The sequence below is a fragment of the Nothoprocta perdicaria genome, unplaced genomic scaffold (assembly GCF_003342845.1).
Source record: "Nothoprocta perdicaria isolate Ctin4 unplaced genomic scaffold, notPer1 scaffold_108, whole genome shotgun sequence".
Taxonomy (NCBI): domain Eukaryota; kingdom Metazoa; phylum Chordata; class Aves; order Tinamiformes; family Tinamidae; genus Nothoprocta; species Nothoprocta perdicaria.
This window is the reverse complement of record NW_020454183.1, coordinates 2,433,760-2,459,611: the sequence shown is the minus strand read 5'-3', so window position 1 is coordinate 2,459,611 and position 25,852 is coordinate 2,433,760. Positions and strand designations below refer to the sequence as shown.

The 25,852-nt window shown below is 38.4% G+C and overlaps 1 protein-coding gene across 2 annotated transcripts in view; it reads left to right on the top strand.

The window, feature by feature from the left end:
• The first annotated feature begins 8,219 nt into the window (after positions 1–8,219).
• Positions 8,220–25,852, top strand: part of TDP1 (tyrosyl-DNA phosphodiesterase 1) — a 39,819-nt gene continuing 22,186 nt past the window's right edge. For both annotated transcript variants that reach the window (XM_026046811.1, XM_026046818.1), the window contains exons 1-11: positions 8,220–8,766; positions 10,038–10,081; positions 10,704–10,759; positions 11,745–11,841; positions 13,506–13,540; positions 15,442–15,534; positions 19,347–19,517; positions 20,043–20,121; positions 21,188–21,373; positions 22,825–22,873; positions 24,485–24,551. In XM_026046811.1, the coding sequence (XP_025902596.1) occupies positions 8,220–8,766; positions 10,038–10,081; positions 10,704–10,759; positions 11,745–11,841; positions 13,506–13,540; positions 15,442–15,534; positions 19,347–19,517; positions 20,043–20,121; positions 21,188–21,373; positions 22,825–22,873; positions 24,485–24,551 (1,424 nt within the window). The remainder of the gene's footprint in view (positions 8,767–10,037; positions 10,082–10,703; positions 10,760–11,744; positions 11,842–13,505; positions 13,541–15,441; positions 15,535–19,346; positions 19,518–20,042; positions 20,122–21,187; positions 21,374–22,824; positions 22,874–24,484; positions 24,552–25,852) is intronic.

Here is a 25,852-nt window from a genome sequence, read left to right as displayed (position 1 = left end):
TAATACAAATTATTTCTTTAAGAAATTAATACTTGACATATTTATGTTTATTTCTTACTTCTACTATGCTTATATATTCTTTAAAGTTACTGTATTTGCATGTAACAAAATGGCTACATTAAAAGGGGGAATGTATGAAGGATCTATGAAGGATTTTATGCTAGCAATTCCTTTGTGCCACTGTGACCTCTGCTGAAAAGCACTGTGCCTACAATTCTCATATTTAAAAGCTTTAGCTTTAGAAACGGTGATTTTGAATAGAAAATTTCACATATGTGAAACTTTCAAAATACAGACTCTAAAATAAGGAAAATTGTGTTCCAAAAACTACCATTTATTGGGATCTTTCTTAGCTACTCTGAGCACTGTTTCAAAAAAACTTCCTTTCACAAAGTAATTTTCCTTCTCATTAACCTTATTGCAAACTTTAGCTCCTAAAAATGTTTCAGCAGAGTGATATCATATGATCACCTTATCTGTCAATTAATTTCCAGATCCTGGAAAATAAAGCATCTCACTTTGTGTGCAACAGACAGCAAGACACACAAAAGAATTTAGAGCACCTGAAATGGTTACATTCCTTGAAATGACTCCCTTTAAATACTAACACTTAAAAAGTTACTTTTAGTCTCTTGCCACTTCAATTGCAAAAATCTGCAATGGATGCTTACCCAGTCATCCCAATATCCAATCTGCCATGTGTTGCCTTCCCACTTTCTGTGGGCCACAGACCTACCGTATGTTATGGAAAAACACGCAGAGGATAATCTGAATGCTATATATCTGTTGGTTCAGAGGCTCCTGATGGTCTCCTTTTTTTAATCATAAGAAGAGATCATCTTTGAATTAAAAAAGAATCACCACTTCTACTTCTCACTGAGAACAGAAGAAAATTCATGTTGCTTTGGTTGCCCTTCCTTGTGCTATCACGATGGGTAAAAAGCTTTATAGCCATCACCAGGCACAGAGATCTGCAGAGGACATGGCCCAAACTCCTGAGTGGAGATAGCTGAGTGCCAGAGTTACAGAAATCATGAGAGGTGGTAGAAGCCAAAAGGTATGGGGAATGGCTAGCAGTTTGGTTTAACTGCTGCAGAAGCTCATAGCACAACAGTAAACTCTCAACTACTGCCATGAACCCTGTAGCTTACTCATTCTGACTTTGTTAATAGAAACGTTATCAAGGTATTTGTTATGGTCTTACTTTGTTACTTCACTTTGCAGCATCACGGCACCCTTTAACCTCATTTTATTCCCTTGAAATATTCTATTTGGCTTATTTGTTTTAAATTAATACTCAAAACATTTAGCAGAGGAGTAAAAATGTTACCTTGCATGTGAAAAGCTGCAAGTATGTGCCGTATTTCATTATGGGATAGCTGCACAGTCTTCTTTGTGCTCACAAAATTTGAAAACTTTAAGTAATATACCTAAAAGAGGAAAAAAAAAAATCTCACTGCAAAAAGAGCTCATTGTTTTCCTCCTTAAAATATGCAAATAACTATGAATAGCTTTAATTTTATGAACACAAAAATGAAATGGTTCTTAACGTTAGTTCACACAAACATTTCTGTATCTTTTAAACCTGAGTACAGTGCTTCTGCTTACTCTCCTTCTTGCTAGCCGCCTCATCTTTGTTCAGACCCTAGAGAAACACAAATTTCCCTAAGTCAACAACACTCGCATGCCCTTGCTAAGGATGCACAGGACACCGCATAAACACTGTATCTGCTCTCTCTCCAGCACAGGGTGAAGGCCCTGAGATGCTCTATAGACTCAGATACAATTTCCTAATAAAACTGAGCGGTAAAATTGGGTTAGTTATTCCTCTTGTGTGCTGTTCGAAACTCTTCATACATACACTTATCTCCTTTTTTTAATGAGCTGAAAAACGAAAGAATCTGAAATACAAACCTAGTTTTTGCGTTCTTAATTACTCCTTTATTGTTTTCTGAAAAATAAAATGCAAAAATTAAGAAAAATCTGCTCTCAAAACTTACCTCCCCATGAAATGTCCCAAAAATCTTCATGAAAGAATTTCTGAAGATTTTTTTTGAAAAAAAAAATGTAGCTTCAGTTCAAAATTTAAACAGACTAATTTTTTTTCTTTTTTTTTTTCTTTCTAGTATGTACATGCTCATTCTGAACAATTTAGTTTTCTTTAGAAGACGGTATGACTGTAATTTTTCTTTATCAAATAATACAGCAAAAGCTCTGCATTTCTCTCTTGATGTATTCATATTCTGCTCTTCCTGCAGCGATTCAAGAGCACAGCTCCTCCAGCTCCACCTGCTGTCAATTCCAATGTTCAGCTGCAAGTGTATGGATTTCCAGTGTTTCATTCCTTATTTCTTTTTGAAGAAACAAAACAACAGAAAAAAAAAAAAAACCACATTAAGAACTATTACACTCTCAGTTTCCAGGATTACAAAGACATGCTGATTTGAACTGCTAGGCTCTGCATATGCACAATTTCTTTAATAAGAGAGGTTGCTTAAACATACTTAACATGCCTGCATGAACAGCTTTCCATTCAATTGGATAACTACAGAAGAGCAGCCATAACAGCAGTACAAGCTTTCCATTCATTTATTTTTCTCTTTCAATGTAACTTCTGAGCCCAGAAAATTATAGTATACAATTTTCCTTTTCTTGGCTGGCTCTTGCAACACAGCGCCGCCTATTCATTGATCTTTGAGAGTTGGTGATTTATGCACTATTAATACAAGCTGTGAAGCCATCTAAACGCACACACACAAAAAGGTAATCTTGAAAAAAAAATCAAGATAGTTAGTAATAGATTTATAATATGACTTTATGCGATAGTTCACTATTTTCAGATTAGATATAATTCATACGTGGTTGCTCTCTTAAAAAAAAAAATTCCAAGGGCACTATTTTTGCCTAAATAAAAGTTTTACAAGTAAGGGAGTGGTTTAATAATTTTTTTTTTTTCAGTGTCATGCTAGAACAAATGGATCCAGTCTTCACCTCACTGTTCAACTGTATCAATACAAACATTTGAGAAATCCCATGGCAAAGAGAATCAGGGAATTTATTGTTTCAGATTTTTTTTTTTGCCATGTTGTATTTTTAACATGAATCAGCTCTTTGTTATGATTTGACACATAGCCCCATAAGCAGATGCATGGATACAATTGAGAGGGCAGCACAAAGACAGGAATAACAGAGAACTGCAAAAATGGAAAGGCTGTTGCAGAAATAGCGAACTGTGGTGTAAGACTCCAGTACTCACTCAGCTAAGAATCCAGTGGAACAGTATCAAAAAAAGGGCAATAAATCCTTTTAAGTTACCTGACAGTTGAACACCTGAAATTACCAATTACTTCTCTATATTATCACCCCTACTTATGTAATGCTGCTATTAAGAAGGGTCACTTTGAGAAGTAAGAATAAGTTCAAAAGTCAATTACAAAACCATCGCAAGTATTCCAAAACTAAATGAAATCCTCTGATCCTGATTAACAACCGTGCGCAGCTCATTTATTGGTAAATACACCAGGTTCTTCAAAACTCCTGACAGTCTAAGCTATTGATTTATTAAAACGATGAATGAAAAGAAGTAGGAATCACTGAGAGCTCAGTCCTTGTGTATTACCGAATGCTCTGGCTACATACACGACGCTGCTGAATCCACTTCCACCTGCAGGAGGGGAAACCAACCACAGTATGCTAAACAAATATATTTAACTTTACACAGATAGGAGTAGAATTGCACAAAAAAAATACATAAATTTTTTTTTTCATTTTTCAGCATTCAAATTTGTGATTTCCTTGAAACAAAGAAAGAGGTTTGTCTCAACAGTCATACTGGAAACAAAGCATTTCCTGGAAAGTAGTTTAAGATTCATATGGTAAAATACTTTAAAAAAAAAAAAAAAGAAAAAAACAGAGATAAAAAAGGGGAAATACAACATTTGCATCACCCAATTTCTCCTACAACCATCCTGAAGCCTGCCCATTCCTGTTTAATATTGTGTTGTACGTAACTCCTTTACTGCCTTTCATTAGGATCTTACCTCTTTCTTTCCTCATAGTAACATGGGAACGATACTTAGATGTTTATGTAGCTAACATGCCAAAAATGTTCCCGGGCTGCAGCAAGGCATGCCAGGAGAGCAACTGGCACAAAAACATCTTAATGAGGTGATATTTTAGGTATTTTGGATACAGATTACATCAGCCAACAGATTTTTCTGCCTTAAACTGCTATTCCTATAGGACCCTTTTTGTTCGAGACATGGAAGATCCAAATGTGCACTTATCAAGCTGAGTGGTTATTGATACCAGAGCACTTTAGACCAATTCAAATTGTTTGGGTGCAAAGGGGACCATTGAACCAAATTTTAATAAGAAAAAAAAAAAATCAGTTCCTGCTAGCAAAATCCCACAATGCTGTGAGTTTCCAGAAATGGTGACTTGTACATGCCGACAAATGTACGTAATCAGCCCAAAAAAAGCAGCTTTATCTCATTCCATTTTTATGCCTTCCTAACTATCTGTCTCAGTAGCTTAATTTTAAATATTAGCAAGTTCTGAACCACAACAAAAAAAATCAGTATTTTATTAAAAAATGGAAATAGGTTTTTGTTAAATTTCATCAAATGATTTTAAAGGAGTAGAATGTAATTCAAATCCTTAGTTCACATTTCTTGCACTAAAGGCGTTTTTGGTGACATCTTGTGGGAAAAATCAGTATTACTTCTTGTTTAAAGAAACAAAAACCCGCTCCATAAAAATGATGTATCAGCAATTTACTAATTTATTAAAAATGCAGGCAATGCTATACAATTGTCATTTCTGCTAATAAATACATGTTACTGTGTCCTGTGGTTTAGGAAACAATTTTGCCTTAACTATAACATATACACACCAATTCCTACTTCTCATAAAAGCTGCTCTAAGCACTGTGTCAGTGTCACTGGTTTTAGCCACTTCTGAAAAACTACAAATGTTGTAAGTACAGTCTTTGATGTTGGTCATTTTGACAACAACGTAAATTTGGCATTAATAGTCGAGAGCTAGACCCTATCAATCAAAACTTAAATCCTGCATTTGCTTCCTAAGTGGTGCATGCAGAAGGTAATGTTTCTCAGAAATAGATTAAACCCAGAAAATGCTGAAGAAAATGCAAGGCCTAGGCAGCAAGGAGACACAAAAGATGTGGACACGCCATGCCCCACAGTTGATACACACCAGTTAGAGGTGCAAAATGCCCGACCGTGCAGTGCGCTCCTCGTGTTGCACAACCGCATGAACAGCCAGTCCTTGGAGGCAGGAACATTCCTGGAGCTGGGACCACCTAAGCGCTAGCAACCCCAAGAGCACAGACTGGGAACCAACATCATTCATGAGTTCTTGTGCCGCTGCACAGAGAGAAGGGCCTAGGGCTAAGGTGGTCACAGCCTGCAGTGGGACACAGCAGGCGTCACTTGGCACCTCCCCAGGAAGAAATACCTAAACTCGAAGCCCTTCGGGGGCCCCAGGGAGCCCCCATTTTGGTCTCTTTCCAAGCAGGAGATGTCTCATGGAAAGGGGTTGGCTTTCAATGCTGTGAGCACACTCTGAGAGTTCCTGCTGAACAAACATTCGGAGAATTCAAACAGGAGAACTTGGGTTCTGACTCCAAGTTCTCGGAGGAGTTCTTGGGTAGTGACTGCTCACAGGTGAAAGCCAGATAGACCAACACAGTTCAGAGCCGGGCCAAGAACAGAGCTCTCAAGTTCAGGCATATCAATGCCTAAAGCAAGGCCTGCCTATAGCTTAGGGTGCAGTTTAAGATGAAGTCTGCCATTCAACAAGGGTAAGGAGAAGCTCAGCATGTTCATGGTCAGAATTCAGCAGTTAAGACTCAATTAAGACCCCAAGCTCCCATCTCCTTTTTATTTTTATTAAAAAAAAAAAAAACACCAGATTTCTCCCTGATTTGAGAAATGCTCACCCACAGCTGAAATACATCAGAGATGACTATTTTTACACTTTAATGCATTTTTCCCCACTTTAACATTTAACTGATGTGTTCTTTATGCTCTTTTTGATATTGTTTATACTACAACAGTAGAAACAGTTTACAAAATTGCATTAACCATGTGATTTCTCATTTATCTTCTTACGGCAGCACATGGTTTCTTTCAATAAACCTTTATTTCCTTAGTGTCTTCATGCTGTTATTGATTTATACTGTCACGGCTAAAGCTTTCACTTAGTACCCAAAATATCTATGCTTTTAAGAATATGAATTCATTTATGACACGCAGTACTTTCCTGTCAAATAGTACCACAAAGTAAATAGATCACATCACTAAACTAGTAAAAACTAATCACTAAACTAGTAAAAAACAGTAACTTAGATCTCATCTCCAGCTTTTGAATAAGCTCAGAATATCAATTATTCCATACCTGCACAGTGCATCCTTCTGCTAACCACAGCCTAGAGAAATAAACTCTCAGCCAGGTAGAGAGTGGTTTGAATATTGCCCCAGAAACACTTCCAGATAACTAATTTTCCTCAAGCTGGACACATTCCCATTTAACAACCTTTGTCTTGTCCACTGAGACCAGTGCAGCCCAGTCTATAAAGAGTGTTCCCAATGACTCATCCATAGGTGCTGAATCCTCAGAACATAAATGATAAACATATGTGCCTTTGAGGGTCTGTAAACAAAGGGCATTCCTACAGTACCTTGAAATAAGCTTAAGCCACCTTTGATATCTTCATCACATGCTTCAAAATACTATTAAAATGTTTACATTAAAAAAACCTTTGATCTAAAATACAAGTTTTTACTTATTGTGATATTAAGGGAAGAGTAAAGCAGGTACTTACAGAATGAGCCATGCTATTTAAAACCAGCTGCAGCAGATCAACCCTGCCTCAGTCAGAAACCTTATCTCACACCAGCTGAAGCTACTGCCATGAGTCCAATTAATGTCAAACCTTCCTGCACTCTATGCTTAGATGAGGAATGTAAGAAATTAAACACCTAACGCGAAGATCTGGTTCTCCTGAGAGGCCTTCAGCCTGAGGAGAGCTTCAGTAAGCCCTGACGGACCATTAAATGTCCTCATATTGGGGTCTCAAGGAGCATACGGCCAAGCTGCGTCGGGAAGCAGCACAACAGGCAAACCGCATGGGAGACCGGCAGGAAAACGCTAAGGAAACGGCGGGCACGAGTTTCGCCGGGCGCGGCTTGCGGTTTTGCTTCGCTCCCACGGGCGACACGCGCGTCACGTGTCAACAGGTAATAAGTTAGACTAAAGAGACCCCACAGGGAGGCATGTGCCGTTGCTAGCGGCCGCCGGCCCTGGCGCAGCCCCCGCTCTGCCGGGACTCGCTTCCCAGCCGCTCTGCCGCGCGGCCGGACACGCTCCGCGCGCCACGGCCGTGCCCGCCGCGCGTGGGGCCGCGCGCTGCCTAGCAACCCGCGCGCCGCCGGCGCCTATTGGCCCTGGCGCCAACGGCCATCGCGGCCCGAGCGCGCCTATTGGCTCGGCGGAAACGGAGCGGGCTCTTATTGGCTGGGGGCTGCGCGCGCGCGTGTGTTGGAGCCTTGCCGGAAGGGGAAGGGGCGGGCGCTGGCGGCCAGTGGCGCCGCGCTGAGGTGAGTGGCGCGGGCGGGAGCGGCCGTTGGGCTCTTGGCACCCGGGGGCTCCGGGACGGGCGGGCCCCGCGCTCGGCTCGGCTCGGCCCGGCCCCGGCCCCGGCCCTGCCGCCTGCGCCCTCGCCCCGCGTGCCCTCGGCTCCCCGTTCTTGCCGTGCCAGGTCGGTTGCAACCGCTGCCGCGCGTGGCGCCTGCACGGTCAGGGGCGCTGGGCCTGGCGGCAGCCGTGCTGTGGTGGGCGCCCGTGTGGTGGAAGTCGTTCATTTCATTTTTTAAGTTGTCTTTGCGCACGTGCTCCCCTCACAGCCTTCCATGTGCACCTTTATGTGCTAGCTGCTTGTCCTGCGGTGCTTGCCGCTGTTAGGAGGGTTTATTTATCCCACGGTGCAAAAGCAAATGAGTTTTCTGTACTGTGAGGTAGCCCCATGCCTGCTGAGGCTAGCCTAATCCCATTTAGAGATCCCATTAAATATGAGAGAAAGAGATAAAAAAAAAGACGCTGTTTAGAGGGAAAATAGCCTTAAGCACAGTAAATGTGGTAAAATTTTGTGCTTTTTTTTTTTTTGTATTTTTTCTCCCCCTTCCACCACCAAGAACATGCTTCAGGAAGGAGCCCATGGGAAGTGGACGGTATCTAGCAGCGATGAGAGCACCGAAGAAGTTTCTGATAATGAGAAGCCGTCTACCTCCTCGCTGTCACATGCTGCCCAAGGCAGGGCCAGCGCGCCGCAGTATCCCTGCTCCGAGGCCAGGAAAGCTGCTCACAAGAGGAAGGCCTCTCCCCTGAAGTTCATCGATAAAGGTTTTCCCACAGAAAGGCAGCCAGTAGAGAAGCAGAGACATGGCCAAGAAGGCTCCGGTTGGTGTCTTTCTAGCAGTGATGAAGAGCCTGAAGACAAGGAAAAGCAGGTGCACAAAGTAACAGTGAAAGAAGAGAAGAACAATTCACCCGAAGAGCATCCTCCAGATTTTCACCAAAAAAATGAGCTCCTAGGGAATCAGAAGGCTGAGGAGTGGTGTGGAGCTCCCAGTGAAGCCCAAGATACCTGGGATTTGCTGAATGGAGGGAACCCGTTCAGATTCTTTCTCACTAAAGTCAGGGGAATTGAACAGAGCTATAATTCTGGAGCCCTCCACATAAAAGGTGAACAAGTGAGTTGTATAGAAATAGACTTGGAAGTGGGGGAGTCATTAAAAAAACACATGTATTGCTTGGTGTAACCCAGGCTTCAAATTCTGAGTGTTAAGTTGTAAGAATTATATTTAATTTCACTGTTTTCTTTGAGAAATATAGTGTATGACATTAACTTATTGATACTGATTTTTCCTATGACCTCTGAGTTATGTGACACAAATTTTCTTTGGTTACTGAAGGCAGATCTTTTGATGCTTACTGCTGCTCTTCATGTGAGTTCATTTGGGGAAATGCTCTTTTCTCTGTTATTTTAAAGAGAAGCTTTCCTGGGGAGCCTGATGCCCCTCCTACATTGGTGGTTTGCACTTGCCTTTATGCTACTGATTGGTTTGCATCTAGTAGTTTACTTCATGTTATACAAGGTTTTCTTTCTGGAATTGTGCTGGTGAAATTCATAGTTTCTCTCCAATGCAGTTGAAAGTAAACAAAAAGCAGGGTGAAGCCTTCACAGTAGCAATGCTTGGAGAATACTTTATAATTGAACTTAGTTATAATTCATCTGCACATGTATAAACATTTGCCCTTTGAGAACAGAAATTAATGCATTACAAGGTAGAATCAAAAGCAAGCATTAGTAGAGGGTTTTGAGATCTAGTGAATATACAGTGTTTATGCTAGAACATATCTATAGAATATATATTTAAGAAGCTGTTGTTTAGTTGCTGAGCTTTTAAACTCTTGAGGTGCACAGTGTCTTTTGTTTCCAGCAGTCAAGCAGGCTAAGGATATGCGTTGCCTTTTGTGCAACCTTCTTGTTTTGTGTTCCTTCTTGTTTTAGTTACTGCTTGAGTTACTACCTGCCCTCGGCCTATGTTGGCCAGCGAGTTCCTGGACAAAACTGTGAGCAATCCACCTTCCCACCTCAAAATGGGGGTGGAAGAGAGTAAAAACATAGGGGAAAGGGAGCTTGGAGGCTCCTGTCTATCCAGCCTCCAACATATAAGCATTAACTGTACTCTCATTGCCTCACTTAGGCAGTTTGTAAGAGACTAGTTTGTCTGTTTCTGTCATTCTCAAGCTTTTTAACTTGATTTTCTGCTTGGAGGGGCTGCTCTTTCTAGGAACGTAAGATCTAAATTCCTTCACAACAGCGTAAGTTTGAATATTCAAATCATAGCCTGTGAATGTTGTGACACTTGTGTTGCAGGTGTTAAACTGTACAAGATGTGAAATATCCACTTCCTTTTTAATAACGCCTGTGCTTTACTATTTTTTAATAGATATTTTGTCTCCTCTTTTTGGGACTCTTCTGTCTTCTGCACAGGTGAGTTTGATTTTTGCTTGATTGATTTCACTAATGTATCTCTGTTTCAAGTTTGTTCTTCCTTGTCATGTACTTGATAAGTAGCTTCTGTTAAATTATAGTTGAAAATAGTGGGAACCCAAACTCTGTAACAATTTACAGAAGTATAAAAAGAAATTGTCATGTGTCCTGCTCTGAATCTTATTAGTCTGCTTTCTCTTGCCTATTTCTGGAAATGGACACCTGAGTAATATATATCTGTGCATGTAGATGATGGCAGAATTGAGTAATATACAGTGCAGTCAAGAATTTCTTTTTTTGTTATTGTAGGGCAGCTTTTAACTATCATATGCAGTTCAAGCACAAGTCAAACCAAAGCTTTTGCATTATGCAAATTGTGTGACTCCTTTTTCTGCATGGTAAACTCTGAATACTAATATTTGGTATTGAATCATTTAAATTCCTCCTTAATTATTAAAAGGAACATTAAAGCATGTGAGATTCAAAAGTATTTACAAGTTAGTAATACTTACTTGTATGTTAAGTAGTATTGATTGATAGATTTTTTTTAGCTGTAGTAAGTCTTTGCTTTGACAAACTCGTGTTTTTCTTTTTAATGAGTGTTTTCTTTCTTATGTGCAAGTTTAATTACTGTATAGATGTGGAATGGCTTGTAAAACAGTATCCACAGGAATTCAGGTATGTTTATTTACATACATTTTCTTTATCATACACTTTGTGTGAGTTTTATATTTAAACCATAAACACTTGTTTGCACTTGGAAATTCTTTTTTTATCGATCACGTAGGTATGGGTTTTCTTATAGTTTTTTCTAGGTTTTCCTTCTATGCTTTCTGCAGTGTTAGTTCTCTGATTTTTTGCAACTTTTTGAGGCAGTTGGCTGCTCAAGATTCAGTACGTTTTGTTGTTGATTTTAACTAATTACCTTCTATAAAACTCTAATGGGCCAAAACAACAGTGCATTGGAGGATAGAACAGCAGTTTCTTAAGCTGTATTTACAGAGCTAAGAGCAAAATAATGAAAGAGAAGGGAATATAGGAGAGCAAAAGAAAAAAAAAAAAAGTGCAAAATGATCAGAATGATATGGAATGGTCTGAGTTTGCTGGGGATTGTCATGATAGCAATTTTCATATTTCTTTGCTCCATTTGGATAATTGTGACTACCACATGTGAAGTAAACTTTGATATCTTTTCCCTGTTTTATTAAAAGCTCTATAAACTGAGTATTAAGAGATGAACTTAAGCTGTCACAAGGATAAACCATGGCATCCTTTCCCTTTGACTCCCCTTTCCTCCCAATCTCCTTTGACTTGCAGGCCAACACTATCTATGGCAATACTTGTGATTATTTGTCTGTTTTCAGATAAAGATTCTTGTAAGGAACACTTCTGTATATTACATATTACTAATTTTTAATTTTGGTGTCTGCTTTTTTCTCCACATGCTTCTTGTTTTTCTATTCCATCCATTCTTCCTAGCATCCTCATCTTTAAGGTGTGCATGACAGTTGCTGATTTTTCTTGAGATAGCTAATGAACTGTATAGATTATGTGTATCATCTTGGGGACTGTTGGCTTTAAGAGCTGGAAGTCATAGCTGTCTGGAAGACTGATTTGGGCAAATGGTTAATTCACTGGATATTTTAAAAATCTTTTATTTAAGGAAGAAGCCGTTATTGATAGTTCATGGTGAAAAGAGAGAATCCAAGGCTGAACTGCTTGCACAAGCACGTCCTTATGAGAACATTAGCTTTTGTCAGGTAATTAGCTTTTTGTATCGTCTTTCAGTTGAAATTCATCAGTCTGTGTGCTCAAAACCTTGCTATGGACAAAAAGAAGAGTGTTTAATGTGTGTTATATAAGAAGTCAAAAAAACTTAGCTATACTTTAAGCAGGATACTTCCTGGGGCTGTAGGAGCTGATTAGCTGTATTCTTGGTCTTTTAGTATTACTGTAGGCTATTTACACAGCTGCCACTCATCACAGATTTATTGCACTTAAATTCCTGTTGTGGATGAAAGCATAAAAAGAAGCCTTATTTATATACAAAGTAAGAAATTATTATTACTGTTAGTGCAATCATAATTTTAATAGTCTCATCAGAGATTTTTAATAGCTTGGATGTGTGTTACCAGAAAGTGCTGTTGGAGTGAATTTCCACAGTACAGTTGAAATTCCTGTCCATGCATTTGCTGGCATCTGTCTTTTTTTCTTTCCTGTTATACTTACACTTTGCTGTCCCTTAGTCTTAAGGTAATCAGCTGCAGTTTGAGAGAGGGAAGTGTTAATGACAGGGAGCTAATGCTCCAGGATCTGTTTGGGAAGAGAATGTCATCAGTTCTGGGAGTTTCATCTTTCTTTTGTGGGAGAAACTTAATGCTGAAGTTCTCTTCCTCCTCAGTTAAACTGAGTTGAACTCTGCAGAAATGATCACATTGATGCAAAAATTAGTGAGTTCCCAAGGCCAGGATTTTTGGGCTCCAGTACGCTGTACTAAACAGATGTTTGCACTAAGCTATGCACTTGCAAAAACTGATTTGACTTTAGAATTTCAATTGCACTAACAAAATTCATGGCTTTGCACATTAGGTATTTCCTTTTTATTCATAACAAGCATTTAGTGTAACTCTCCTGTATGATAACCTTGTCTGGCAGAGTAGTTAAGTTGTATCATAACGTTGTGGGGAAAGTGATGTTCGTGATGGGTTTCTTAGTTACACTGCTTCAGAGTCTTCTGGTAGTCTATGGGCAATCCCTTCTATCAATACCCTAAAATGAAACTTTAATGTTGTAATCTTATATTTCCCCACATATTAACTAGGTACAGTGTTGGAGCTATCACTCTATGGAAGTATGTAACACCATCTGTAACTCATGAGTCTTACACTAAAAGCTATAAAGCTTGATTACATTATCATGGCCATATCCATCCTTATATGAAGCTGAAGTACTGTTTTTTCTAAAGGAAAGGCTTTTAAGTTATCTGAAAATATTTCTAGAAATTGTTGCAAACAGCATTTTTTTGCTAAGAGGAAAGCCCCGAATAGAAAAAGGCTATTATATTTCTTGTTCCTTGGTTGGTTCTTTTCTTTGCAGTGTTAGCAGTTATACTCCTTGTAAGGGCTGACTTAGATTTCAGAAGACTAACTGTTTCTGAAATATTGCCTGCAAGGGAACAGCAGGTTTCACGTCGCAGTTGTAACTGCAAAAAGTGGCATTGAAAGTTAAAATAGAACTTTTGGCAATTGGGAAGTATCTTTAAAGATAATAGTAATAAAGTGCAGATGATGCATCATTTCTCCACTAGAGAGCAGTGAAATGAAACAAAACGAGTGTAGGAAGGCACCTTCTTCCCCTTAACATTCTTTCATATAGAAATGAACAATGCTAATTTCTATTGCTGATCAACTCTTTCATTTTATAGGCTAAGCTGGATATTGCTTTTGGAACTCATCATACGTAAGTAACTGCTATAACTTGATTAGTCACTGAGAGACTGAACAGAACAGTGACTCACTGCTGTGCTTTTGCAGTTAACATGGAAAATTTGAAAACTATAACTGCATTTTTAATTACTTTCAAAGAAAAGCTAAAGTTAGATATCATAAGTGTCCCACAGACTTCTGTAATTTATCAGCTACAGATGAGATGAGTATTATTTCATACAGCAGAAGTCTTTGGTTTCTAGGCACTTCAGCTTCTTCATCAAGTCATTTTTTTCTCTAAGCCTTTGTAAAAGGTAATGTTAAATCATAGGTCTGAAATGCTCATTTAAGGCACACTCGTATTTATGATAGAATGCAGTGACCTCTTCACCTGTTAGGAGACAAATATAGGCAAATGTGGGGGGAGGCAGCATTTTTAATGATGAGTCTGGCATTTCTGCCAGCTATTCAATGTAAATGAGGGATATTGGAGATACTAAGTCTGCCAGTTAAATTGTTCATTTTAAAGCTTCAGTTTACTTTCTTTTAAGTAATGTAAGCACCAGCTGTCTTATTCTCTGTACGCTCCACTTCAAATTTCTTCCAGTCCACTATTTGGATTAATAAGTGACAGTGATGGGGTTTTGGGTACTGTATCTCTGAATACATATTCCAGTGTACGTGGAGCTCTACAAGTGGGGACAGCAGAACAGTAAATCAGATGCACTGAGCATGTGTTCAGAGGCAGATTACCCAAACAACCACTTTAACTGCTAGAGGTTTTTTATATTTGATGTTTATAAACCTATAACAATTCAAAGAAGGTAGCTGATTTTGTTCCGTGAGAAACCTAACAGATTTTTGCTACGTGAGTAAAGTTTAAGTCTGTTGCATGTTGTAAACCTTAATTATTTGTCAACAATTTTGAGGATGTGGTCTTTTGGTCAGTGTTACCAATTTTATTTACCTTAATGTATTATTTTGCTATAAAAATCAGGCTTTGTGGACAACTCAGCCTGTGCTTGGAACAGATCAAAATAGCTTCCAGAAATATTTTGTTTATAGTTAGAGGCATTGAATACTTCTTTGCGGTGAGAACAGAAAATGTCTGTTTTCATTGTAAGCTACTTAAATCCTAGTTTGCTAAGTGCTGCACATTGAAAGTATGAATTCCTGAGCAAGTCACTGTCGGAATTTGAGCCTAATGTTGTTTGCTTAGTATGGACCTTGCCATGAGGCAGTAGTGAAAATAGGAATGTTTTTCCTTATGGTTTTAATTCTTGATTATTGTTTTTTTCTGGCAGCTGTGCTCTTTCCTCAAGGACATATGTATACTGTCTTGACACAATTGTGAAAACTTAAGCTAAATATGTTTTTCATTTTTGTTTGAATTTCAATTATTAATTTTAAAACTCCTTTGTCCTGTAGCTCAAGGTTAGATTGATAGATACCTCTTATGAATACCTGTTTACCTCCCTAGTACCTAGCTGAGTACCTTTTGTTTTTTAAAACTATTGAGAGAACTGGTTTCATAAATTCAACTACTAAGCAAAGATGTTTTGGTGCATTTTGATTCTTTTTTTTTTTTAAACAAGCAGCAGAAGAATGAGTCCATTTGCAACATAGTGATTGTTCTGCAAGTATTCACTGTTGTTTTGGAAGTCAGTAGCATGAGATGCTAAGAGGTAACCTGAAGTAGATTGCATGATACCACTAATAAAAATGTATGTGGATTTTCTAATGACTGCCATGCAAGTCACAGGCATATAGGAATATTATGCCCATAGATGGAATTTTAATTGTTTGTTTTATGCAGAACTGAGCAAATGATTTGGAATTCTGGTAATAGAGCATTATAATGGACTTAATATATTTGCTTTAAGTACCCTGAGAGTCAAAAAGTGTAATGTATATATTAATCACACTATTTTTAAGGAAAATGATGTTACTGTTATATGAAGAAGGTCTTCGAGTTGTGATACATACATCTAATCTGATTTCTGAAGATTGGCACCAGAAAACTCAGGGGTAAGTAAAAATCTGTACAAATCTATTGTTTTCCTACTAGTAGTTTAGATATTGAGCACATATGCTTTGATCTGGGTTATATATGCTGAAGTTGAACTAAGAGGTGTAAGTAGTGATGCATCTATTTGCTTTGTGGTGAACAGCAGAGGTTTGATAAAGCAATGTATAAAATATGCATGGTTCTTACTGACTATACTGACTGTGCTATACTGAACCATAAGCTGAATTTCATTTTTTAAATTTAGCAGAATGGATTGTCTGTATATTAGTTATGTTTTATCAGATAAATGGTAACAGTACTTAAAATAAGAACTTGCATGGTTTGAACTGCAAAATATGACTCCTTTTAATGGTCTCAAGATTTGATCTTAACCATTTCTAGATGTTGTTTGTGCTGTGTGTATGTGACCTTTTTGGAGAAGTAGTTGTCTTGACTTTGAAAATTGTACTGCCTGCATTAGATGCCTAGATGCTAATATGTATATCTAGCTATAATACAGCCAAGTTAAAACCTGCAGTAAACTAATATTTTATGACTGTGCATGGAACAAACTCAATATGGAAATAGGTGAGAAAAAATGATAATATCTGTGAAACTGCTTCTACTTTGGAAATTGATCTTTAAATACTGAGGCTTATCAGTGACACTTTATAATCTTTTTTCTTTAATTGTGCTAGGCATGCAATTCTTCCTGTTAATATGCTTGAAAATATTTCAAAATCAGACTTTAAATAAGCATTGAAGAAAATCTAAAAAATCATTAAAGCAACTTAGAGGTTTAATTTACTTAGGGAATTAAGCAAATTGGACACAGATACTGTATTTTAAGCCTTGTGTCTTTCAGGATCCTAGGAGTGTTTAAAAAATTACAAGAACATAATTTGGGCCTAGCTGACTGGAAAATAATAAGCATTTGGAATGTGTTGGTGTTAATTGGCGTGGTGAGATAAGAAATGTGTGGAGATCCTTCTTGTGCTTGCAGCTGTGCCAAAGACCTGTTACAAATCTATGCAAGTAGGAAATAAGGACTTCTCCCCTTGGAGCTCTGAATGTGTATCAAAATGAAGGCCATGATTGTAACAGAAATGCTGTAATGACTAATGCAGATAAAGGGAATACCTGTGTACTTAATGTGACTGTTTTGAGGAATCCAAGATGTGTCTGTCTGGAAAATGAGATGCCTGCAGCAGACGCTTGTTAGATTTCTTTGATGCTATCCAAACTTCTCAAACTAGCCAAACTTCTTAGCTCTGTGCCAGGTTCTATGTTCTTTTTGAAATAGCTCATGTATTACCAGTTTTAAATGTACATTAGCTTCAGGGTTAGAGGCTTCTCTTATAGAATACAGATTTTGAAACGCAGCTCTTTTTTTTTTTCGGCTTGACTAAACAACTATTCAGCAAAGTCAGCTTTGAGGTTAGTTCTGGTAAAAATGTAGTATGTAACAAGTACAGCCTTAGCCACCTGCTTTTCCTTGTTAGGAACTGCACAAATAGACTCCAGAGTCTAAAGAACTGAATGGCATGGAGAAGAATGAGACTGAATTGCTCTGATATCTAATACCAGTTGAACTATCAATATCCAATGCCAATTGGAATGCCAATATCAATTCCAAAAGTAGGTTTTACAAAATTCAGAAAATTTTTCAACATATGCAGCATGCAGTTCATCCACAAACTTGTAGAAGGATATTCTGGGTGTTAAAAGGATCTAAAAGGTGTGGGGGCAAAGTCAACTGAGGATTGCAAAATAGGTAGAAACTTACTGAGTTGGGGTAGTTGGTTGGCTGAGAACAGCTCACATCTGGGAGAGTGCTAGGAGGAAGCTTTTGTTTGTATGTTTGCTTTAATGTCTAGGTTTCTGCTTATCACTGCTGGAGATGGGATGCAAGGTGCTGCTTGTAGCAGAGGGCACATAATGGGCCGTTTCATTTATCTGGTGCTGCAAGCATCATCTTCTTAATACAGCCATGTGCAGCAAACAGCTACAGCTAGGAAGGTGATAGCTGGCTAGGCCTGTACTCTAGTTGCTTTCTGCTCTAAACAGAAATTTATTCTGAGCTGACAATTACCTTAAACCTGTTCTGACCCACCTCAGTGTTTTCTTTACACCCTACCTGTACTTGTACACCCTGCTTTTGCTCAAGCAACTATTTAAAAATTACCTTGATATGAGAATATGTGACTGGGCAGATGTTCTGTTCCTGCTGTAACTGTATCTAGAGTGTAATTTCATGGACAGGGCTAAAATATTTGCCTGACAAATTGAAATAATACTTAAGATTGCCTTAAACCCATTTGAGAAACATGATTTCTTAATATATTTCCTAACTATTATTTTCCCTTGTGAGTTTTTAGCTCTCTACAGCAGTTTATGATATTAGAGTTCTTTGTCAAACTGCTTGAAAATGGCTTTTCAGGGGTTGCTGCCTTCAGGACATCCATCTCACTGCTGTAAGAACTTTGCACTTGTTTGAAGCAACCTCTCATGAGGCTGAGTGGTAGAAATGCTACTGCTGTTTTCTACTTTGAGGTGTTTCACTTAGAAATGGCTTTAGCATCTTTTGGCATCTAACCTTTTACAACACCAAGGCGGGTGTGAAAATACTCATTTGTGATGCTTGACAAGTTGCCATACTTGTCAAACATGAAAAATATTTTTTCTTTTTGTAACTTCACTGTAATGTAGTTTTGCCAGTGTGATGGCTCCTAGGCTTCTATATGTTCTGCAAGCCTCTGAAGTGCCAAGGGTATTATGAACCTTGGGTAAAACTGATAATGCAGATGCTGTGGTTGCTATAGCTACATAATGTGTGAATGGAAAGAGCTGCTAGATGGTGGATTGCAAATGATCAGGTTTGTCTATGCAGGATTCAGATCGACATCCAGGATGGTTGCTTTCAGTAGAGAAGAGAATAATACCCCACTTATCTTGTCTACTGGAAGCATATGATACTGGTAGTAGTTTGAATCACTGTAAACTGGGCTGGTCTTTGTTCAAGCGCTGTCTTTTTTTATTTACCTATTTTTGAAGGTTTTACAAAAGCAGAGCATTTTATTCCTAAATACCAATTATATAGGGCTTCTAGTTTGTAATTTCAATATAAAGCTTTAATCTTCATCCGCTTTAGTAAGCTTTAATGGAACTGAAATAAACCACTAAGGCTTTTAAAAATTATTTCCTCTTAGCTACTAGTATTCTTTTGGCTGAGCTCAGTTGAAATAAATGATTTTTTATGAAGTTTGTCCTATTCCTGTGATGCCTATAAGATCAAAATTTGGAAAATGATGTGCTGCTAGAACGTCAGAATAAACTGCTCACATGGTAGCCAGTATGTAGTGTATTTTCTTTATCCTAATGCTTCCATAAAGCAAATAGAGATTTTATTTGCTAAACTCTCATCCTATATTGATGAAAAAATAACATAGGAAAGACCATTCAGTTCCCTGGTGTTTGTTGCAGTGCAACTTTTTTCTATTTATACTGAGAATCTTAATGAAAAGGCAGTTAGTTCGTAATTCCAAACCTGGCTTGTTTAACAGTGATGTAGAGCTGTAAACCTATGCGTGGGTAGACATGTACATGGTCATCTTGATTTGAGAGTACTAGTTTTATGTTCTGGAGCATAAAAACTGTAATGACTCTATTGTAAAGTAATGGCAAATTAGTTTGCAGTTAGCAGCACTGCAGTAAAGTACAGCCATCCAGTATTTATTTAGAATCTCCTGATGTGCTTCAGTCACTTCCTAAAACGTTGTGCTAGTGTGTGATGTGTGTGTTTTCTTATTTATTTTTGTGGCTTTGTTTTTAGAATATGGATAAGTCCTTTATATCCAAGGCTACCTCAGGGAGCAACTGATTCTGCTGGTGAATCTGAAACCAATTTTAAATCTGACCTGATAAGCTACTTGGCAGCTTACAATTCTCCAGCACTCAAGGAATGGATAGATAATATTCAAGAACATGATTTATCAGAGACAAGGTATCTATTATCATGTGTCTATAATAGCTTGCATGCTTTTTCTCCAAAATTAAACATATTTCTTATAATGAATCATTAAGACATGGATTTGCTGCTTAAGCTTATGTTGTTATAGACTTAATATCATTCAAATGTGGGCTGTCCTTTAGTGGGGCTCAGTGGGACTGACTCTGGGCTAGGTCCTTGGGAAACTGAAGACTTCACTGTAGTCCAGAGCTGATGCTCTCAAGCTGTCTTGTGTTTTGGGTTTAACTTAAAGCAGTAACTGGCCCACTTAAGCTGCAAACCTCTACAGGTTTTTCTGTATCTTGATAGATAATTAGAAAGAAAAATATTTATCAAGATACTGTTGCTAAGTGGAAAATATGGAATGCTCATACAAAGTGTGCAGCCTTGCACTTGGTCGTCATAAAGTAGCTTTTTGGATTGACTTGACCCATTTTGGAATGGTCCACTGACCTGTTGTATACCTCTGGGTAGCAGAACTCCAAATAATCTTCTGGTGGTATTTTTTTGTTTCTGTAGGGTGTATCTGCTTGGTTCTACCCCTGGACGATATCAAGGTATTGATAAAGAAAAATGGGGTCATCTTAGGCTCAGAAAGGTACTAGAATTTCTTGTCTGCTGTTGGTGTTTCTAATGAATCTGATACTCACGATCTGTGACTGAGAGCCAGACATGGCTTTTTTTATACATAAGAAATAGGGTTATTAAATTTACTTAACTATTAAGGGCTTTTAATGTTTCTTTTCCCTAATGAGCCAGTAAAAATTGAGTTAAACGGCTTGCTTGGAGTTAATGTCATTCGGTCACGTTTTTGTTCTACCGTATTTCTAAGATTTAGTGACCTTAATTAGCAGAATAATTGGGAGTACATTTTTCTCCACTGTTTAGTTAAGACGTGCTGGCAAAGGTCTGTACGAAAATGTGTGTCTCTTACTGTAGAGTCCCTTCTGCTTCAATATTCTAAATAAGTTATTTCTTGTCATCTTTTAAATACCTTTCACCACTGGGGAATTTTTCAACCTGAAGTGATATTGTTTCAAATCCCACAGTGAGTTTTATGTGATATGATCCAGAAATCCTAATGCAGCCCATTGGAAATTTCAGCGACGTGTAAAATGTCTCTTTATCCCATTCCATTCTAATACTAAGCTATTTTTTAGATCTCTCCTTGAGTGTAAGTAGCGTATCCTCTCTGATATAGATGTTTGCTGTGCAGGGTTTTTTGTCTATTAAGACATTAAATGAAAGCAAACCTAAACAGAAAAACCTGTAAAGACTGTCTTGTGGCAGATGTTTCTGTTTGAAAAGTTTAGGTTATTTTTTTAGTGTAAATACAAATAAACCCATTCTTGACTGGTGGTGGTCTGTTTTCTTTTTAATGGGACTTCAAATTACATTTACAACTTAAGAACTTTAAAAGATTTTCATTCAGTTGCCTTTTTTCAATGTTTATTTTTCCCTCTCGCTGCAAGAATCTACAGTAGCTGGGATTTTGGGATATGAAAGGAACTGAATAGTTAGCAACTATCAAATATTAAGAATTCTTTAACTACTCTTGGCTCTTCAATATCATATTCTGTGTCTTGCTGTTGTACCAAAGCTGTAATTAATAAGGCTGTGTCTTCCTGTTGAAGTCTAATGATGCTTTAAATCTTCCCCAATAGCTCTTGAGAGAGGGCGCCTCGTCGGTGGCAGCGCAGGAGTCTTGGCCCATTGTGGGGCAGTTCTCAAGCATCGGCTCCATGGGAGCAGACGAGTCCAAGTGGTTGTGCTCGGAGTTCCAGGACAGCCTGGTGGCCACAGGTGCCAGTGGGACAGCTCTCCCCAAATGTGCTGTTCCCATTCACTTGGTATGTGCTTTGGTGCTGGTGGCCTCTCTTTTTGCTGTGTTCATTTATTTTTTAATCTCATAGTCATTGGCTTACTTTAATCTTTTGGAAGAAACTAACCTAATTTCCAGCTTGAAACCAGTGGAAGAATCTTTTCCTTTTGGTTCATTAATGTTGAAAGCACAGAATACTTCACTGTACACTGTAACAGTGTAACGTGATTAAATAATAAAAATGCTCGAGTTGAGTGAAGAAAGCTAAGGGGAATTCATTTCACTTTGCCTTAGATGCCATCACTGGAACCAGTCAGTTATGGTCACTGGGGAGAGATTCACTTGCAGGTAATGGGTCAGCTGAGCTGTTCTAGAATGACATAAATTGAGGTTTCTGCTCGCAGTGGATCGATGTGGATGTCTGTCTTGTAGACATAGGAAGATAGTGTCTTAACTTCAGGTCACTTATGCAGAGGCTTAGTGCTTACCTGGATTTTAAATAACATCATTGAATAAGCAGCAGAGAGAAAAAACAGAGCAGAACAGTTATTTTTAGTCTGCAAAAATCTGTTGCTGCTACTGCTATTGGACACAGCCTTCTGTGTAATGTGTGATTGAAAGATATATTCCAGCTTAGCAGCTGCCTGGATGTTTACTTTGGAAGATCTAAGTTTCTGTAGTTCCTTGGTCTGTCCTGTCTTTTCAGAGAGCTGAAACCAAGATGCTTGCTGGGCAAGTAGATTCTAGCTCTAACAATGGCTTTTATTATCTGACATTTTCACAAATGTTTAACTTGTCTACTTAAGAAGAGAAGTTAAACATCAGTATTATGCTGAAGAGGGTTATGGTAGATTATTATATTATTAAAACTACTTAAAGTACCTCAAGCCTCATTTTTGAGCAGAATATTCATATAGACTTGGTGAACTATAGAGGACATTTGTATGATTAACTGTTTTCTCCTTGTGACAAAAAAAAAAAAAATCTCATCCTCATTCTGCAGTTTGTCTTCCGTTGAGTTTAGTAGAAGCAGCTGTTCTGATGCTGAAGTGTAGCTGAACCATTTAAGTAATTCATATTTGTTTTCTCACTTGATTTCTTTGGTACTTAGTCATACTTAATTCTATTTGAAATGTGATATAAGATTTTAAATAAATACTAAGAATTTATTATGACCAAGTGAAATTAGCTGAATCATGACTCAGAGCCCCTACCTTTTGTGTGCTGGTTATTGTTAAGATGTGTAAAATAGCTAAAAACACTAAAGGCTTTCTGTATTGCGGCTATAGGACTGATGTTTGTCTGACATGTCTGGTTTAAAATGCTGTATAGTTCATTCTGAAGAACAAAGCTTTTAATGTTTTTCATTCAAGTAAAAATCCCATTAAGGGGTTTTTGTTTGAAAATTATTGGCTGTGTGTTTGGAGATGCATTACTTAAATAGTGTTTTTATGAGTTTGTGTGTGTTTTTGCCTGAAGGTTTATCCTACTGTGGACAATGTGCGGCAAAGCCTGGAGGGCTATCCTGGTAAGCAAAGGAATGAGGGCAGCGGGAACCTTGTGCTTGCTCTTGCATCTACCTGGAGTTGTTACCTAGTGGGAGCTCTGAGTAGGTGGCAGCAGAATCCTTTTGTTATTGAGACTCTGCCTCTACCCTGCTGCTCTGTGACTGAATGGGCAGAGCTTTGTGGCCGTGGTGTGTAATGTACAAGCCTACAGAGTTGTGTTCTTCTGCCACTGTATAGGAGAAGGAAAAAATCTCTAAATCTGAGCGATACATTTGTTTTGGCAGAAAACTTGGATTTGAGTTTGCTTATGTCAGATTATCTTAGTGACCTCGCTGCAGTGTCATTTTGCTGGTGCCGCAAGTAGTGGAGAATGTGTTAGTTTCTTGCTGGTGTTCAGTGAAAGAGCAAGAGGTAATGGGCATAAATTAAAATACAGGAAAGTCGCTTTAAATATACCCTTTACTGTCAGGGTAGCTGAGAGCAGGTTGTCCAGACAGGTTATGGAGTCTCCCTCCTTGGAGATGCTCAGAACCCCACTGGATGTTGTTCCTTCCAACCTCTTGTAGTCGATCCTACTTTGAGTGTGAGGGTGGATCTAGAGCATCTCCAGAGGTCTCTTCCTACCTCTATGACTCTGAGCCTTAGGCAGCACTGAATCCATGACTCTGTGTTCCAGTTCTAGGGCAGGTATCTCAGCTCCTATACACTAGGAATTAGAGACACTGTTGAAGTCTTCCAACTGCAAGTGAAACTTTCAACTCGGGGCTAGTGGGACTGTTTGCAGCTGCCTTGATCTTTCACCTGAACTGAGCAGGGTTGGAGCATATGTATAAACTTGGCCCAGAGAGTTTATAGGTCTTTATGATTTCAGAAAGTAAATTGAGCTCTTTTGTATATACACATGATTGTCTACAGTCTCTGTATAGCGAAATTCTTGTTTTCCAAAGTGTAGCAGCAGCAGCAGCAATCTATGATTGTTGCTGTGGTTTATTTAACTCTGTGGAACAACTCAGTTACTTCTGTCAGTGTAAGTGAACAGCTCCATGTAGCTAGCTCATCCTTCACAGCAGTAAAGCTTTTATGACAATCTCTTATGGCTTCTTCTAGAACAGATCTTGCATCACACTTTCAATACACAGCACTGATAACTCAGTATACTGTTCTGATTCTTCGTTAGAATCCATTTAAAGAAAACATACTATACATTGGCCAAAGACCAGTTGAGAACCATGAACAATTTCATCATAGAAGTTCTCATTTTTTAAAATGGCTGCTTTGCTGGATGCTCTTTTATTCCTGCTGGCACTTAAACAACTGTAATCTGTGGCTATTAAGTGATGCTGTAATCAAAAGTATCCACAGACATCTTTCCTTAAGAGAGGACTTAATTCTAGAGCCTGTATAATGATTTTCTCTGTCCTAGTGTAAATTTATTACTTAGGTAGGGGCCTGCTTAGTTGTCAGAACAGGGAAAAAACACATATATACCACTCTATACTGCTGTAGCATTTGAGTGTTTACCAAAAATAAGTCATGGTAATAGTACAGATAAATATTTCCCAGACCTCTTGTTGCTGTCAATGTCTTTCAAAAAGCAAATGTAAATATTCTGTATTATTTTTCTCTTTAAGCTGGTGGCTCGCTTCCATACAGTCTACAAACAGCACAGAAACAACTATGGTTGCATTCCTATTTTCAGTAAGTAAAACTCAGTTCTTTGTTTGCAGACTGTGTGATTAAACTTACTGCTGCAATGTTTTAGAGCACTAATAGGGTGTTAAGGAATAAGCAGGAAGCATGTTAATCTTCCACTTAAATGCTTCTACTTCCAAATCTGGGGTTATATTCAGAATATACTCAAAATGTGGGTTTTCCTTTGTTTTCAACCTGTTAAAATGACAAAGGATAGTACTGCAAATGAAAAAGTGCATCTGATTTGGGGCTCCCAAACTTCTTTGAAATAGCATCTTGTTGCTCCTTTGTATTTGTCTTTTATTTTTACGGTTGTTTGACACATTCCCACTTCTGCCTCATGTTCACAGTGTATTGGCCAGGCTTATTACTTTGTCATCGCAGCGCTAATGTTAGTAAGTGGTGTTAGGATGATGGGCTTGGGGGTGGTTTTTTGTTTGTTTTTTTTTCTGCTCTGTAGTACAGCAATTCTGTTAAAATCCCTGACAATCCCTTATTTTAATACCATCTTTTGTTAAAGGTGCCTGACGTTTCTTATTAAGAGCTTCTATTTTCACTTGCTTCTAATTTTGCCAAATTCTAACCATCTGACACATTCCATGCCAAATGTCTCCCTTGGGCAGAATCTTTTTTAAAAATCTAGACATTTTTGAGAACAATGGGAAAAGTTGTTTTGCACAGATCAAAAAAAAAAAAAAAAAAAAAAAAATCTGGTAACCTTTTAAGACCAGAGCCACCCATTTTTTCACCAGCATCTTCTAAGTGTTCCAGGTAGAAGTTGCTCTCCACTTGACTCTTTGCCCATCTCAAAGAATGGTTCGAGCTGGTGAAGTTGTGTGACATAGTGAGTTGGCCCAGAACAGAGCTGTTAGTTGCAGAGAAGCATCCTCTGCCCTGGAGTGAACAGCTCTGTGATGGCTGCTGTGGGCTCTGCTGGTTGACATCCAAGGGATGGAGCTGGAGTAGAAAGCGAGGGGCCTTGCGTCTCCTGCCTCTTTAGACTGCCTTCTGAGCACTTGCAGCAAAGGAAGCGAGCTCCAGACATAAGCTTGTAAGTTCTCAAGAGGAGATCATAAAATTAGGAATGCTTGTAGAGCTTTAATTCAGCTTCTGTAAGCATAATACCTTAGGAGAACTTCATAAGAAGAAAATTAAAACTGGAAGGGAGGAGGTCACAAGGAAGGTGATGCTGTGGTCCCTGCACCCCCACCCTCCTTGGTACTACTACTACAGTACTACTTATGTAGTAGCTGGAGTGGGATTTATTGAGGCCATTTAATTCTTTATTCATGTTCAAGGGGACATCT